The 17,765-nt window shown below is 45.0% G+C and overlaps 1 protein-coding gene across 7 annotated transcripts in view; it reads left to right on the top strand.

Moving 5' to 3' along the window:
• The window catches only part of EVA1A (eva-1 homolog A, regulator of programmed cell death), a 201,926-nt gene extending 193,600 nt beyond the window's left edge, over nt 1–8,326 (top strand). For all 7 annotated transcript variants that reach the window (XM_088162487.1, XM_088162486.1, XM_014872954.2 and 4 more), the window contains one exon: nt 6,854–8,326. In XM_088162487.1, the coding sequence (XP_088018613.1) occupies nt 6,854–7,224 (371 nt within the window). In that variant the 3' untranslated portion in view covers nt 7,225–8,326. The remainder of the gene's footprint in view (nt 1–6,853) is intronic.
• The last annotated feature ends 9,439 nt before the right edge of the window (nt 8,327–17,765 follow it).

The raw sequence follows: 17,765 nt of genomic DNA on the forward strand, positions 1-17,765 counted from the left end.
ATACAATGTAATCTTACATGTGGTATTATTCCTAATACTTCATTTTCCTGGAGATCAAAGCTTGGCTCATTACGGAGGCAAGTTTGTTGTCCTGTAATTTGGAAAATAAGCAGCACGCAAATCTTTGCACTGCTTAAGAGAATTTGGCTTATCTTCAGTAGAAGTGTGAAGATGAAGTAACTTGAGAGTCTACTTAATTGTATATTTAAATCTAATTTAGAGTAAGATTTCCTTGGATCACAGTTTCTTTCACCCACGTGTATCTTTCAAGTAACGGGGGAGCAGTCTTCAAAAAATTCACTTTAAAAGGTGAAAGAAAAGTGACAGAACCAAGGGGAATGCTTTTAAACTGAAGGACAGTGAGTTTAGATTAGATATTAGGAGGAAATTCTTTACTGTGAGGATGGTGAGACACTGGCACAGGTGGCCCAGAGAGGTTGTGGCTGTCCCATTCCTGGAAGTGTTCAAGGCTATATTAACTAAAACTCCAGTATTTGTGAGGTACTTTTTTATATTTGCCTGCTAATTCAGTCTTACTAATTCATTAAACAGTAGTACATTATTGGTGCCATGCTCTTGCTCTTGCTGAGATGTCAGTGTGCTGCTAATCCAAATGTTTGGATTTGAAACAGCTAACTTGGGCTTTGTACTTTAGAACCACTGAGTAGATTAGTGAGAGTGTTTCTGTGTATTATTTAGAGAAGGGTTCTTCTAAAAGGACCATGAAGGGTTATACAAATTTCTGCTCTTTTACACATCCAGTGCTTGGCATCAGGATCCATCTTTTCAAGACAGCCCTCAGAGTCAGGCAGATTAAATGGAATTAGTGTCCTTCACAGAAGATAGCTGACTAAGATAGATTTTTTTTCTTGCATGGGTATCTCCAAGGAAAAGTTAGAAAAACAAGCTTTAAAGGAAACTTCTGTCTATCTCACTTCTCCCCCCTTACATACAGCTACCTTTTTTTTTTCATGAGAATACCTACCTTCCCATCCCTACTATATAACAAAATGCTGTTAATATTGTGTGCCCCATCTGAACAGTAATGGACAGAGAAAGTTGTAGGATTAATGGTCCAGGATAGTTGGGACAGTGATTCAGGGCTGCTGACAATGCTCCATGGACTTTGCTTCCATTGGGCACAGCAGAGCTCTTTGACTCTGTGTTGGTTTTAGGGCACAAGGTCTTGATTCATCCCCATCACAAGGTGTCAGTCTTGGCAGGAGCCTCCAGATTTTACTGCAGCACAAACAACTTTAACTGTCCTGTTGCTGTGGGATTTGTCTGCCCTGTCTTCTTGTGGTTTCCTTGTGTTGTGTTCACATGCACTGGATGTCAAATAGGTAAACTCAGACCTCAAAACTTCGGTTTCAAGTGCTGAGTTCAGGACTTGCTGCTTATGTTTTCCAATGTATCATAGAACTATGGAATGTTTTGGGTTGGAAGAGACCTTAAACATCAGCTGGTTCCCATGTTCCTCACCGTGGCTGTTAGATGGATTTCAGTCTCAGTGACATATATGTCCAGTTTGTTATTTATTATAAAAATATTTGATGGCTGACCCGTGGATTGAAACAGCAGATGTCCTAAACCATCTTTATCTGCTGCATGCAATTTAGCCTCTGCTTTTAGTGGAAATGATGGATTTGTCATGATTTATTTTGTTATCTGTGAGTATGGAGATGTTTCAGCTATGACTTCAAAGACAAACTGTGTCACAGGGCACAAATGTTATTTGCATAAAACTAGAGCACTGCCAAGCCATCCTTCTTCATATTACATATTTTGAACAGCAGAACAGTTGGATTTTTTTTTTTTTGTGCATGCTTGAGTTTGGGGCCCTGAATGCAGCTCAAGCCACAGCTGACATCCATAGAGGATCCATTGTAGTGGCTCAGGAGAGGCAGGTATTGAGCAGCCAGGGAGGGCTGGTTCTGGGTCACACATCTTCCCACTGCTCCTGACCACAGCTCTGGTGCCAAAGAGAAACAGTAGTGCAAGAACTGCTCTGTTCCATGGCACTGAAAACATCCCTCAGGTGCTCTCTGCAGACTGAAAGTGCTGCATTCAGGGCTTTCCCATGCTAATGAGTTGTATCAGAATAAGAGTTTGCAAAAGAAAATTGTAAATAGGCAGAGACAATATAAAAAAGTAGTTTTTCTCTTGGGGCAGAGGGTGGTGGATACCCTCAGATCCACTGCAGGGAAGTGAAGCTGTGGATTTTTGCTATTTCTTGGGTACAGTGCAGGCTTGAAAGGATGATCCTCTCTCCTGGCAGTGGGGTGTTTTTTAGCCTGGGGAGAGCATCCACAAATAGTGGAATCCTTTGTGCTCAATGGTGTTTACATTTTCTGCATAAAATGGCAGTTTTGGGTGGGCAGCTGCAGGTGAAGAGTCTGCAGACTCAGTCACTCACACATGCAGAGTCTTGCAGTGCACACAGAAGTGCCAGTATTAGCGAAAACCTCTGTGCTCATTTCCACCATTTTTTGATTAATATTCCCATATAAGAACTGGGAATCTTCCTATGGACAACTGAATAGAAAAAAATCACAGCACAGCAGGAAGCAAAAGAGTCCTGGTTTGCAGCTGTCATAGTTAGATATCAGAGCTAGATAGGTGTCAGCCTCATCCCAGATTCCAGAAACTTTCTTCAGAAACAGGGAAAAAGTGTGAATAATGTCAATGAGGAATGAAATTAGTAGCCGATCCAACAGATACATATTATTTAGAGTTCAGTCTTGCGAAATACTCGGAGATACCCTTCATTTGAAAGTTGATTTTCTTTATAGAATTAGGTTTTTAATTAGAGGCAATCTCTGCCTTCAAACCTCAGACCTGTTATTTGTCGTGGACCTGTTCCAAAACCTGCCTGGGTGTTTGGAAGGACTTCACCAGTCTCAGTGACAGCTGGAGCTATCCTTGCAGTCACAGACTATCAGCAAGACCAGAAGCATCCCTCGTGGTTTTATAAATATTAATCATTCAAAATGTATCAGAGCTCTTCCAGCTCTTCCTTTTAGACAGGAGACTTATCCCAGTTTTGTCACTACATTGGGAAACCTCCACAAATTCCTGTTTTATTCTTCTTTCATAAGCAAAGCTTTGCTGCCAAGTTATTAACAAGGGGCTTCCAAAATACAGCCCAGGGGAGATCATTCCAAATTTTAGACTGCTTGGCCTGAGCCTTATTAATAAGGGGCTCCTGGAGAGCTTCCTCTGTTCCTTCAGGGGATTTCTGCAGCCTGTGGGGCTGAATGTAAATTCCCTAGAAGATACTGTTCCTACTGTTTGTCTGGCCATGCTTAATGCTGAAATTTTTACTGGGGGCCCTCTGAAATTTTCCTTCCCACTGAGGTTTCAGAATGCATGAAGCCATTACAGGAAGCCAGCAGCGTTAATGCCTAGATTGTTTTTTATTTATTGAAACAATTTATTATAATAGCAATAACAGCCTTGGCCTGGGGCATTTCCTGGGGAATTAATGGCAGTCTGGGCTGATGCTCCCAGCAGATTGTTAGCCCTCAGGAAACAAGCTCCGTAATTGCTGCTGGTTTGGTTGGAAAAATAAAATAAAATGTGTTTCTAATTTTTTTGGCCAGTTTGAGTGCCTAGAAAATGGTGGCTTTTGTGTAGAGGGTTATGTAGAGCATATATCTTTTGTCTGCATGGACTAATTTCCGGATTGAATCAGTGACATTTTTATCAATACTTTCAATCCAGAGAGAGAAATACAAGGAGAAAGGTAGCCCCAGCCAAAGAGATTGGCAGGAACTGGGTCCTGCTGGAAGTTCTGAGCTGTCATCCACAGCACTGAAAAGAAAAGGTTTCAGTGGTCAAAATCTATGTTTTAATGAGTATATACACACATGAGAATGCATATCAAGATGGTGCTAATTCCTGCTACTCATGTCCATATACTTTTAAACAGCTTTTTTTTCAAGTATAATGAGTGTTTTGAGGAGCTCCACTGTTGGTTTGATGAATCTGGGCCACCTTCGAGCTTTTGAAAGGTGCTGAGCTTCCATTTGCTGAAGGAGGTGCCTGGTTTTGGTCTTTACAAGTAGAACATGCAATGGGGTAGGCTCTCAAAATCACTAATCAGCCACCAAACCCCCAAATCTAGGTTATTGCTGACTTGGCAACTTCAAGTGAGAAAAAGCAGAGCCTGTGGTTTTTAGCTTAAGTTGCTCTTTCTGCTGTGAAAAAAAAAGGAGATGCTGCTGTGCAAGTGGACTGTATGTACAATAAATGCCAAGACTGCAGCTGAACACAGGGTTACATCTCTGTGAGGAAATCCAGACAGTGTCTCAGATGTTGACAGAGTAGCTGTAGGAGCTCATAAATGCCACTGGAGCCCAGAAATTCAATTACAGCTCTTGCATTGCATGAAGGGCTCTATGGATGAGCACAAGCAGGGGAAGAAAAATGGTTGCCTAAGTAGCAATTGAGGTAAAATTGCTCATGAACTGGATACAGTAGCATGGAAAAAGGAGTATGGAGAAGAAAGAAAAAACAGGACACAGGCAAAATTGGGGGCAGAGAATCCACATGTGTCTGTGTCTCAGGCTCCAATCCATATTTTTTTTATGACTTGCTCTAAAGGAGTGAGCAGTGGAACTAATGCAGCCAAATCAAGCCCATGTGTGTGCAGAATGTGGTGCTCAGGGAAGAGTGCATGGCATCCTCTCAGCCAGGCAGAGCCAAGGAGGCTGCACCCAGTGCCTTCCAGTACAAACACCCCAGTTCTGCTCATCTGCTCACACTCCCGTGATCCAGGTGTTCCCAGACCCCTTTTTAGGGCTACCTGCCAAAGGAGTTGGGTGATTACTGTCCTCAGTTAAATTGCACATGGAGGTAGAAGTGTTATCAGGTAGGGACTCTGCTTTTCCTGGTGTGTTTTTTTTTTCTTTACTGTTCATAAAGGATGGCTGGGCAGCAGCAGCTTTTACTTTTTCCTTCTGCTGCACAAAGGAGGCTGCAGTTTTGAGTCCTGACCCTTGAATTCAGAGTAGCCATTGCCTTCACTGGAGGCAGGATTTCACTGTGCAGGGACCATTGGCACATTCTCCTTGCCTGGTGTCTTCTCTTTTGCCTTTGGAATTGTGCTGTCTCTCTTTTGTCAAAATATTTTAGTTTAAAGCCTGTAGCTTTGGTCTCACTTGACCTTCCAACTACTGCTGCACTTCATAGAGATGTTTGGTTGGAAGATACCTTACAGACCATCTAAAGACCTAAAGACTATCAGTTCTATGGCCCATTGTCACATTCAGTTTAGTGTCCTGCTTTTTTTTTGTCCCGTTCTTTCCATTACAGCTGAACTTGCAGGAGGCTGGTCCACCTCTTTCTTTTTTTAGACTTATCTGCTGCACTTTCCTCATCTTTCTTTGTCCTATCTTTAGCCTGATTTTTCCCCATGTCATCCACACCAACCACTCTTGGATCAGTCTAATGATTTATTAGCCTATTTTCAGACTATCTTGACATCTTCTTCCACCATGGCTCATCAGTCACCTTTAAGATTCATTTGGGAGAGAAGTGAAGAGCACAAAGGCATTTCATCTCTGTAACTGTTCCATGAGCAGGCACTGAACCTCCAGGCACTGAACGAGGCCTAGAACAGCACAAGCCAGTGTCTGGGCTCTGACTATAGACTCAGAGAATAATTTAGGTTGGAAGAGGCCTCTGCAGGTCACCAGGTCCAATCCCCTGCTCAGAACATGGCTAACTTCAAATTTAGAGCTAGCTTTGAAATTAGAGCAGGATCTTGCCCTATTGAGTTTTGAACATCTCCAAATAGTTTACAGTTCACCTTTTACAAACTTTGCTTTGGGAAATTGGCTGTAAAGGGCACTTCTAAAAGCATTGTGCAGGGAAGTGAAGCCTTTTAGCTACAGAGATCTTTTGGGATCAAATGTCAGGGTCTCCGCTGGTGGAAGCTGTTATGGATCCATCACTGAGTTCAAGGGAATAAAACTCATCTGAGGAACTGACTCCATCCTTGAGCTCAAGTCACCCAGCAGACACTGCAGAGTAGAGCTGGCCTTGACACTTCTGCTCAGTTCACCTTTACCCATTTAGTGTACCAATAAACCAGGATGATTCAGCCCAGGGGAATGGCAGTAACAACATTTATCATAATTATACTTCTAAGTAGTCCCATGAACCAAAAAAAAAAGAAAAAAAGGGAGGTCGTAAATAAACAAGATGACCTAGTTTGAAAGGCATTGTGGATCCTTTGGAGTCTTGTTACATCACCTCAGAAATGTGGCTGTGCAGGACTCATCCTGTTGGTGCACTGACTCCAGCTCTGCCTGTGGAGCACAGGTAGATATTTTGGTGGTCCGGGCAAGGAGCCAGCACTCTTGCCTTAGATAAGCAAATGAAGTCTATGAATAAATAATGTGCATTTTTGCCATGCTGCCAAGCCTCCCATTTCAGCTGGGCCACAGCACAGGGCATATAAAGTTTTGTAATCATCTTTATGCCTGGTTTGAAGGCAGTGGGTGCTACAGTAAGATGCACTTACCTGCAGCTGGCTGTGCAGCACCCTGGTGTCAGCCCCCTGGGAATCCCATTGAGTCCCGTGGGCTGCTCCCTTTCCTTCCAGACAGCTCCAAAAACACAACTGCAGCAGGCCTGCCTTCGGCATCTGGGCAAATGCCTTGGCAGCAAATCCACGGTTTCGATTCCTGATTGCCCTGGGGGGAGGAGACAGAGGAGGGCATGGAAGAGAAAGCGGCTACTGGAAACTCGGCCCCTCCAGAGCCTGTTCTGGTGTGTGCACGGAGGGGCCGAGTGTGTTCTGTTCTTTGAGGGCTCTTTTCCTCCATCATTTCCTTTGTCCTTGCAGAAAACCCCGAGCGGGCCGCCCTGTATTTCGTGTCCGGAGTGTGCATTGGACTCGTGCTGACCCTGCTGGCGCTGGTGCTGCGGGTGTCCTGCCGGACGGACTGCAAGCGCTCCCACTCCAAAAAACCTCCCCGGGAGCGGGAGAGCGACAGCGACAGCAGCGACAGCGACGACGACTCGGACACCACGTCGGACCTGTCTGCCCGCAGGCACCGCAGGTTCGAGAGGACTTTGAACATGAACGTGTTCACCTCCGCGGAGGAGCTGGAGCGGGCGCAGCGGCTGGAGGAGCGGGAGCGCATCATCCGCGAGATCTGGATGAACGGGCAGCCCGACATCCCGGGCACCCGCAGCCTCAACCGCTACTACTGAGCCATGGGGGCCCCAGCACTGCTGCCCTGCTCCCCGGGCTGCCCCACACCTCCGACAGGAGAGGGAGGGATCGATGAACACGGGCTCTCCCCTTTCCCATCAGGTGTGCCACCCGGAGCCGTGCGCATGGACAGCGATGAAGATTTCCCCATCTCTCTCTCCCTGACATTTTGATATCACCGCTCTTCCCGGACGCTTTGTGGTTTCAAAGAAGCGATTGCCAGCTTCATTGCTGAGGAGCAGGCAGGGAGGTGGCAGTGGCAGCTCCCCCAGGTGGGATCTGGCACTGGGCACGCCGTGGTGTGAGCGCTCCTTCCTTCCCTGCGGACGGAGGCTGCCCGGGATTTGGGCTCCATTTAGGATTTTTCGGTTTCCCTTTCCTGAGGACTGTGGGAGAATTGTGAACAAAATGACAACTCTGGAAAGATGATTTGGGGAGGGAGGGGGAAGTGCATCCCGACCGATTGTCTTGTGACTTCAGAAGCCATGAGATTAACCTAATTAAAACCCAACAGCAAATAGGACTTGTTAAGAACTGGGGGATGGGGGGGAGGGGGATCCTTCCATCGTGAAATCATCTCGGTGCTTGGATGTTTGCCATAGTGTATTCAGTTATTTATGGCTGTCTTTTCATCTTCCTTTTCAATGGGAACATTTAGGTTTTTTTACTGACACCTCAGGGATAAAATCCTATTATTTTTTTTGAGTCTGCTCTCCCTGCTGGCCCCTGTCAAACACAACCCAACCCATCTCCAATAGTGAAATTCTGGTAATATAAGAGATGTGTCAGTGACTAGTGAGAAGTTAACAACCTCAAAGAGGTTGAAAAAGGTTTTCTTTTTGTTTTGTTTTAAATATATATATATATATATATTTGAAGATGCTGCACAGGAATGTGCCTTATTCTTTTTTTTTTGTTGTTGTTGTTGTTAATCTACAGTTTTCCTATGGATAGCAATGCACAATGTTTTATATATTTTATTAAAAAAATAAAATTTAAAAAAATCCGTGTTTACCAGAGGAAAACCAACACAGAAGAAGCCATGTCTGACAACAAAATGGGTAATAAATGCTAAATAAACTCTGGTTTGCTTCAATACAATTGAATTTGCATCCTCACTTTTGGCTTAGGTGTTGCTTGAGGGAGATCTTTGGAAGAGTAGCACACCTCTGCAAGCAATCAAGGCTGATGTTTTCTGCATGCAGGGAACTGGCAGCATCTTTTTTTTTTTTTTTTTTTTTTGGCTGCAGCCCATCTATCAACTTGTGGTGCACATGGGCAGGAGAGCTGAGCAACAGGCTGGTTACTCAAGGCCTCAAACACACATCATACCTGGGCCAGAAGCAAATGTTAAATGAAAAAAAAGTATGGAAGAAAAAGTGAAATGTTTTAGTGCTTCTTCAGTTGTCCCCTGGAATTTTCAATGGGATATCACCACCCTCTTCACTCCCCAGGCAGCAGTTCACATCACCTCGAGTGAAGAACTTGGTGTCCTCACATCTGCACAGCACTGCTGCAGCCTGCATGGCCTTGGGCTCTGCTCCTCTGTCATTTAGGCATGGAAATTTTATTTCCAGAATCTTAAGGATTTGCAAGGAAAATAAAAATCAAAAGCTCTGACTACCCGAGCTTTCCCCAAGCTTTAAGGAGAGATGGAAATGGGTGGACCTACCCACAAGATGACTGAGGATGTTGTAAGGGATTGTGTGCTGTGCCAGACAGCTGCATGGGGACAGACCCCTGGCACCTGGGACCTTCTTGGCACTCTTTGGGATCACTGGGGCTTTTCCCTGGATGAGGAAATCTGTGTTGGAAGCACCCACAAACACTTCTTGTGGCTCTTTCAGGGTGGGAGCAAAGCTGAGTGCCTGCAGCTGGTGGCACTGGCAGTGTCTGAGGTCAGGCTGGCTGCTGAGAGGTGGCCCCACGTGGGAAGGCAATTTGAGCACTGTGGAGTGGCTCTGGTCCTGTGAAGATGTGAATGGAAAGGCTCAGTACTGAACTGGAATGTAATTTTTGCATCTAATATGTAGAAATAAAGCAGGAGGCAGGTCCCAAGCCCCGATGCATTGCCAGGTGCTTTAGCTGGAATGTTGAACACGCTCTGCTGAGGGTGTTGAGGAGCAAAGACAGGGCGGGGTCAGTGGGGTCAGTTCTGTTTGCCATGTGTTCCCCCTACAATGATGCAGTCCCTCAACCCTGGTGATTAAAGGACAGCATGTTTTCAGATTTAGAATGCTGTGTCCTGGGAGATAGCTTCCAAAACTGATTTAAAAAATGTTATAAAGGAATGGATTTATGTGTATGATTTTCCCAAATGACTTTTTTTTTGACCAGAGGAAAGAACAACTGTGGTAAATCTGAGTATACCTGATATGCAACTGTGGGATAAAAATATCTGCTTCAAATGTAAATCACAGCCAAACTCGAGTTACAAATGGGTGAACAGTCCTCCCTTAGCATTGCTAGTGCTGCTGTAAACCTTCCAGATGAAGTTTGAAATAAAAAGGAGCAGGGTTGAGCAGACAAGCCCATCACAGCCTTGCCCTTAGGTAAAAAGACGTAACACAAGTAGTCTCACTGTCTTCACACCACGAGCAATACCTTCACGGACTTTCTAGTTCCTATTTTGTCTCAGGGACTTGCATTTCTAAGAAAACTTTGACTAAAGAAAAAGAAAAATTGCAGTCATTTGAGCTATGGAAAATACTAAGTCAGTTGGTAACTATTTCTCGATTTGTCTCAACAGTGCTCAATAATTTTTCTGAGGGAAAAAACACAATCAAAATTGGTGGAGTAGGAGTTTGGTGGTTTGCCTTTAGCTCTAGGAATGAGCAAAGCCAGTCACCTGGAGCATGGAAGAGCTGGATTCACTGGGGATGGGGTCATATTTGTATTTCTTACTTTGCAAGAGTATTTTAAGCTTACAGAGGTTTGGACTTGTCTGGTTTCCACCTTCTGTGTTGTGCTCAGTGTGTCATGTGAAATATTAAAACACTCATAGATCCAGGGAGCTGAGAACATTTGCTTTTCTACCACCCTACTGTGAATCCTTTTTGTAGGGGGTTATACATAGCTCCCCTCTCCTACTTCCATGCTTAATTAACTTTTTACATTAAAATGAAATATTATCTACAGAATAACACTCTTCAAATTCCCCATGACAGATAAAGGAGTTGGGATCAATTTTTCCTTTTTCCTGAATGAAATTCCTAATCACTGACCTTTTGGGTAAAGAGATGCTGAATTAAATTTCCATATGAATCTGTTTTTTTCTGCCTCACTTTAACTTTTGAACTTTATAGCAGGGGATAACAGAGCAGTCCTGGACTTGGAGTTGATCATAAGGGGAAGCAGATGATATTACATTTAAAGAAGCAGCATTGCAGTTGCCACATGCCTTCTGCTGGGCCCAAGGCTTGGGGCAGGTAGCCTTGAGCAGTGAAGAGCCCGTGCTGGACACTTTCACACCTCTTGCAACTGCAGGATACTTGGATTAGCAACCACAGAGCTGTGCAGTTGTACCATGTTAGCTTAGTAACTGAGTGTGGTGGGTTGGAAATCTGAGGGTTGCACTCCTGGGAGAAGATGAACACATGGAAGTGGTGTGTCAGGTTTTCAGAGCATTGTTCATTATCCTCCTGGCTGGTGGGGCAGATGGGGCTGGTTACAGAATCTTGGCTGTGCATGGAGAGGTGGCAGAGAGGAAGAGGTGGCAGAGAGGAAGGTTGCTCCAGTCGGATCCCACCCTGGTCTCCTGCTCTCTCCCCAGTGCCCCGATGTCTCAGGGTTGTTTTCCCCTCCTGCCATCATCCAGCCATTGGCACTGACCTCCTTTGTGGACCTGTGTTCAATGGACCCTGAAAATCTCAGTAATATGGTGTTTGCTGCCTTTCCCATGTCCACCCTGGTGTTCATATCCTCGATGAATTCCAGCTGGTTAATGAGGCATGCCTTTCCCTTCCAGGAACCACGGTGCCACTACTTAACCCCTTGCCTGCCATCCTTCCCAGCACCCCAGGGGCTGCACAAATAAAATGAGCTCCCTGAGCCATGGTACTGCCGGGATGTACAGCATATGCCTGTGGTGCTGCAGGGAATCTGAATTTCCTTTTGTGCTGCATAGAGCATCTCAAGTTTCTGGAGGTGTCACAAGCAATTAATCATCTTAGATTGGCCCAGAAATCCTTCTGCTCAGAATCATTGTGGAGGTTTCTTCATAGTGAGGTTTTAATAATCTAATCTGAGTTTCTAGTGTCCTTAGATACCCCAAAAAAATAATTCCCAGTGTTGCTTGCCTTTGCTTGTACACTCATTAGAAGTGGTGCAGTTTGCTCTTTCACATAATTTCCTCTATTTTTTGCGGTTGTCTCAAGGACTCTCAGTTAAACACAACCAGTCAAAAAAGCAGAAAACATTTTGGTTCCTCACAGGGCAGGTCACCATTTTGTGTGCTTTCCTCCACCCCTGAGCTGAAGGTGCTCTCTTACTCTGAGTGATGTGGTGGTTTAGTAGTATTTAAACAAATATTTAAGCAAATCAGTTGCTTTGGGGGTTTCCAGTTGCTGGGCACTGAATGGATCTATTCCAGTGACAGTGATGTAAAGTCACCATTCAGATTATTGCACCAGAGAGCCCTGGGGCCCTGGGCTGATGTCACTGGGAATGATGTGTGGGCTGAACCATGAGCATGGGAGCTGCTTGGAGGGCTGTGTGCCATGGGTGCTCTAAGGACACACTTGCTCATGTCATGAGAGCCAGTCAGTTCCCCAGGTGGATCTCTCCAAAGGATGGATGGCTTTGTCCTCAAGGCAAACTGGAGTGCAACTGGCCCATGATTTCCCCTGGGAGGTGTGTCTGGCTGTCTTATAAGACATTCCTTGTTCTGGTTTCTGGAAATATGGATAGAACACGCCTGGAGTCAGGTTTAATAGATGTTGACACTGATTCTCTTTTCCCTCTGTCTGATCACCAGTGGGGAGCTCAGGAAGGTCCCCAGCAGGAGAGGAGGTGCTGCCCCAATGTGCTCCACACTGAACCTCTGGTCACAGCCCTTGATGGCTGGGAATGAGAGACAGGAGACTCCTGTACCCACCAAACAAGGCTCCCTGCTGCTGAGGCCTCAGCAGAGCCAGGGCAAAGGGGCCACTCTTGGATGGCCAAAGGCTGTTGACACAGTACTGGGGCACTGAGGTGACATGAGCATGGCCATGCAAATCCACCACTCCTACTGCAACCTGCCAAAAATGGCAAGGTTTCCTGGCCTGATCCTCTGGGACCAGCTCCTCTGGGACATGAAGGACTGTCTGATTTTTTGGTGCTGTAGAAGACACTAATTTGGGGGGTGGAAATAGACTGGTGGTGAGTTGCCCACCTACATGAATGTGTCAGTGATGGCTTCACACTGCACTTCTGCACTTGCAAATATGTGGCTGCTTCCCAAATCACTCAGGACTGTCAGAATCATCCAGAAAACATTTCAAAGTCATAGAATCATAGAATATCTTGAGGTTCACCAAAGTCCCACTCCTGGCTCTGCACAGGACACCCCAAAGTCACATCCTGTGCCTGAGAGCATTGTCCAAACACTTGAGCTCTGTCAGGCTGGTGCTGTGAGCACTTTCCTGGGGAGCCTGTTCAGAGCCCAGCCATCCTCTGGGCAAAGAAACTTTTCCTAATGTCCACTCTAAACCTCTCTGACATAACTTCACACCATTCCCCTGAGTCCTGTCACTGGTCACAACAGAGCAGAGATCAGTGCCTGTCCCTCCTCTTCCCCTCATGAGGAAGTTGTAACTGCAATAAAATGTCCCCTCAGTCTCCTCCAGGATGAACACACCAAGTGACCTCTGCTGCTCCTTGTAGGCTGAGAACCTTCACCAATATAGATGCATTTTTAATTCCATTTTAAATACCTGCTTTGTCTCTTCACCTTCCACCCTAATGAAAAAATGAATTGGTAAGACTAAAGCCTCGGGATCCCTCCCAAGGTCTAAGCGAATCCAAGTGTGTTTTATTTTATTTCATTCTACAATAATAGAATCTAAACAAAGTGCTTGGAACCTGTGGGCATTTTTATTCTTTTTGATTTAGAGGCATTCATTTTAAAAGGGAGTTCTCCGAGGAGTATGTGGTGTTTTCTTGTCAGCTGTACTACTAGAGGAGCTTCTAATCCGTGGAGAGGGGTATGCTGTTGTGCTAGTGCCCAATCCACCATTCTTTGGAAGCATTTTTAATTTTACATGTCCCAATCTCTCATATGTTACTCCTTTGCTGAACAACCTCTTAGAGTCCTCCTCCCAGCTCACCCCTAGACTGCCCAGCTATGGCCAGAGCTGTAATTTGTGGCAGACCACATTCCTGTGGCTGATTTTTACTCCTTTACTTTTCCTAGGTGGCTGGGGTCCTGTGCAACCTGTGCTGCTGAGGAAACACTGAGTAATGGCACTGGAATGGACCTTGGTTTTCAGTAGTTTATCTGCCATTTTTCTACTGAAAAACATGTGGCTTGGGGACAGGGGGGGTGGTGGAAGGGAAAAATCAAAACCTGGATTTGGATAGTTTTTTCTGTAGAAGGACATTGTTCTGAACAAAACTGGGTGGCTGAGGAGGAGAGGAAAACCTTTGTGTTGAGTCTGAGCTTGAACAGGGGAAATGCAGTCTTGGGGGGAACCTTTTTCTGCCAAGGCTTTGTGTCCTTTGCCAAATGCAAAGATTGCCCCTTTGGCACCTCCTGAGAGCTTCAATCATTTCTCCTGCATAATAAGTTTATGTTTCTGGAGCAAAACCTTTCTGAGGACAAAGAGTGACAGCAGATGGGGAAAAAAGTCAAGTTTCTTCCTTTGAGCTATTAGAAAATAACTCCCTTTTCATTATGACTTCATGAAGCAATATAAGCTATAATGATGTGATGGAAATTGGCATTTAAAAGCCCTGCAATGGGACATTAAGTGAAAAGGTATCTTTCTTTGCAGTTTCTGCCAGAGCATTGACTTGGCTTGTTTATTTTCTGGTGGTGTTTGGAGTCTCATATTACTCTGTATCATAAGTGAAACCAAAACTCCCCTCAGCACTTTTCTGAGGATGCAATGCCATGCTGGAAAAACATCCTTTGGCTTTTGAAAAGGCAGTAATTTGTGCATTCCATTTCTTGCAAAAGTCTTTGAAATTCCCTTTTATGAGGAATGGTCCTCTCCTTATTTCTGGCAAGAGGGAACTTTTTAAATGAACGGATTGTTTAGAAGGGACAGAAGTAGTTCTCCTTCCTCCTGCATTTTTGAAGCCTCTAGACCACCCATGAACAGCAGAGTTCAGAGGCATCTGATGGTTTTTCAGAACTGCTCTTTGTATTAATTTCTTTCTTTGCTGCTCTGAAGTAACAGACCCGACTGGACCCCCGTGTGTTGGTGTTTCAGGCCACAGCTCTCCTGGGTGTCCAAGTTCCCAAAGTGATTACAGTACCAGTAATGTATTGTACATTCCTGGCATCTTTTAAAAGGACAATTTAAGAGAAAAAGTTCAAGAGAGATCAAGCAAACCAATGTGGGTCAGAACGGGTGAGTTTGCATCCAAACCAATGCAGGATTTTTCTCCCGGAACTGGAAGTGGTCTGGCAATGACAAATTTTCTTCTGAGAATTAACTGGAAAACGAGAAAAAGTGATTGGTACTGATAGTGCCTTGAAGACAATACATCTCAAACAGCAGCTCCAGAGGATGCTTTTCCTGGGAGGGAAAGTTTAATGCTGTCTGACAAGACCCTGGAAGCTGCCACTCCCAGCCTTGGAGTGTTTTTAGACTCTCCTGATGCTTCCTGTAGTATATCAGCATCTCGGCTGGCTTTTCTGCCTGGACCTATGGTCAGGGCTGCAGTTCCACAGGTGCTGGTCCCTTGTGCTCCAGGGGAGGACAAACACCAGCAGCACAAGCAGGGATGAGGCTGGTGAGGAGAAGCCACCAGGGAATGGACTCTGGGTCATTGGAGAGGAGAGGAGAGAAGAGGAGAGGAGAGGAGAGGAGAGGAGAGGAGAGGAGAGGAGAGGAGAGGAGAGGAGAGGAGAGGAGAGGAGAGGTCTGAGAAACAGAGAACTTATTGAATGTAAGCACCCTGCTTCCCAGGTCCCCTTTCCCAATATCCAGGTGTTTCAAAATCCCTCCCAGCTATAGTCTTCCTTCCAGAGGCTTCTTTGCCTGCTGGCACAGGCCATGGCACAATCTCCACCAGCTTAATTGCTCCTTTTGGGTGAAAGCTCAAGCCTCAAAAGCTTCATTTCCAGACCATGAGCCACTTTCAGCAATGAAAACTTTTTCTGGTGAGGAATAAGTCCTCTCTACCTTCCGCCAAAGAAAAATCTCATTTCTTCTTGGTGTGGTGGAGCTGTATGGCCAACCAGAGGGATGTGATTTATCACAGGTTTATTTATACACTGGCAGTGAAATATGCTCAGTTTTCCAGGATGGAAAAATGCTATTTGAATGTGAACTAATTATATTTACTTCCTTACTGTAAATTGCTATTGAAAAGCAAAAGCAGCAGTGAGAGCAGTCAGTGTTTGTGTCTAAGACACCCACACAGACCTTCTCCAGTGAAAGGATGAAGGAGTAAATATTTTCTGAATGTGTCATTTTGATTTGGGCCATTTCTAGTTCATATCAAGCAGTTCTAGTGACAGAAAAACCCCCACAGTTCTTGACTTGTAATCTGGAATATTTCAATTAAAAATTGCCTAACAGGGATGAAGGGATGAATGGAGAAACCTCATCAGAACTAACCCATTTTCACAAATCAGGATTTTTGTCTTTTTAAGAAAATAAATGTTTTGCTGAAAACTACTTTGCTAATCCCATACACTAGGAGCCAGTGAAGCTGAAGCTAAGTCAGGCTGTACACAAAACCAGACTTTTTCAATTACAGCAAAAATTAGGGATTGAAAGAAATTAACATGTGATGGTTTCTATGTGATGGGAAAATTTTAATCAATATGGGGGGGTTTCTGAATGGCATTCTTCCTTCTGGATCAGGTAGAAATTCAGAGAAGGTCTTGATGTATGTGAAGTGAAAGGGCTATTAAATGGTCTGGACAGCTCCTGCTAAATGTATAATGTGTGACACTGAGTGTCTTCCATGGGCTAAATGCAGTGCATGCTCTGGCCCACCTGCTGGTGATAGAGCAACCCAGAAATAGCATAGGGCTATCAACATCCTGAGCTTTCAATACTCTGAGCTATCAATACCCCGAGCTATCAGTACCCTGGGCAATCAGTACCCTAAGCTATCAATATCCTGAGCTATCAATACCCTGAGCTATAAATACCCTGAGCTATCAGTACCCTGAGCTATCAGTACTCTGAACTATCAATATCCTCTTCAACTGATGGCCCTGCCATGGGGAGAGACTTCTGTCCTTGAGCAGTAGCTGTCCCAGTTAATTGAAACTGGCTTGTTGTGAAAGTAGTAATGAGATTTACTTTTATTTATGCAGCTGAGAAGCAGAAAGTCCTGAGTTCACTTCCCTGGCATCATGCTGACAAACTCACTGTCCCTCGGTGGGACCAGGGTCCCTCAATGCTTGCTGAAGTTTTGTAGCCATCAGTCACTGAGCTCAGAGAGGGAAAATGGCATCCTGTGTCCAAAGCATGTTTTTGGGGCTGTGAGGGAGTCTGGCAGGATGGAGGAAGCTGCTGTGCATGGAACACTTTGCCACCACTCAGAGATGAAGCCTCTCCAGCTCCTCTCTCATGGACACTGATAGATGGCAGGGGAATATTGTTAGTGAGGAGGTGTCCTGACCCCCAAGCTCTGTGAGAGCCCTCCAGAGGTTTGGATCATTACTTACAGGGTTACATGCTCTGGTTCCATGACTGCTGGGGTAACAAAGAGGCATTTCTTTGCAGATACTGCTCCCTCAGGCTTCATTTTCTGAGCTGAGTACCAACACCTGACCAAACTGTACCATGGCTGCAATTACTCCTTCTTCCTCTTCCCAGTTCATGGGAGTGTTGAGGTGCTTTGCAAATAGAACGTTTCCAACATGCCTGAAAGGATAGCAATGGGTTGTTCTGTCCATCTCAGAACTGGGAGGAAAAAGCAGGGAAAAACCCCATCTCTGCAGCTTTGTTTGGGCATGGCATCATGAAATGGGAATGTGTCTAGTGCTTGGCCACCACCCAAAGAGACTGACCATCTTTGAGTATCTGCCTAGCTCAGCAGATAAAACAAATATAAAAATCATAGAGGAAGGGAATTCAGCTGTGCAGGGGGATAACAAACATCAGGGAATTTTAGCCTGATATAGGTGTGAAATGATGTTGTGTAGGTGGGAAATGATCAGTGCATCTTGAATCTCTTATTTCTGGCTCTCAACCTTTCTTCAGAGGTGCTTACACCTCTCTTGAGTGTACAGCTATGGCCAGTTTTGGATATTTAAAATTCGACCCTCTGAATAACTGAAGAAATTCTCTGTTTCCAAATCCCCTGTGAGATCTGCTGCACTGAGTGTGCAGACATGGTGCTCATTCAAAATGACACAGGAGCTGGGGCA

This window comes from Sturnus vulgaris, chromosome 3 (genome assembly GCF_052056855.1).
Source record: "Sturnus vulgaris isolate bStuVul1 chromosome 3, bStuVul1.hap1, whole genome shotgun sequence".
Classification (NCBI taxonomy): domain Eukaryota; kingdom Metazoa; phylum Chordata; class Aves; order Passeriformes; family Sturnidae; genus Sturnus; species Sturnus vulgaris.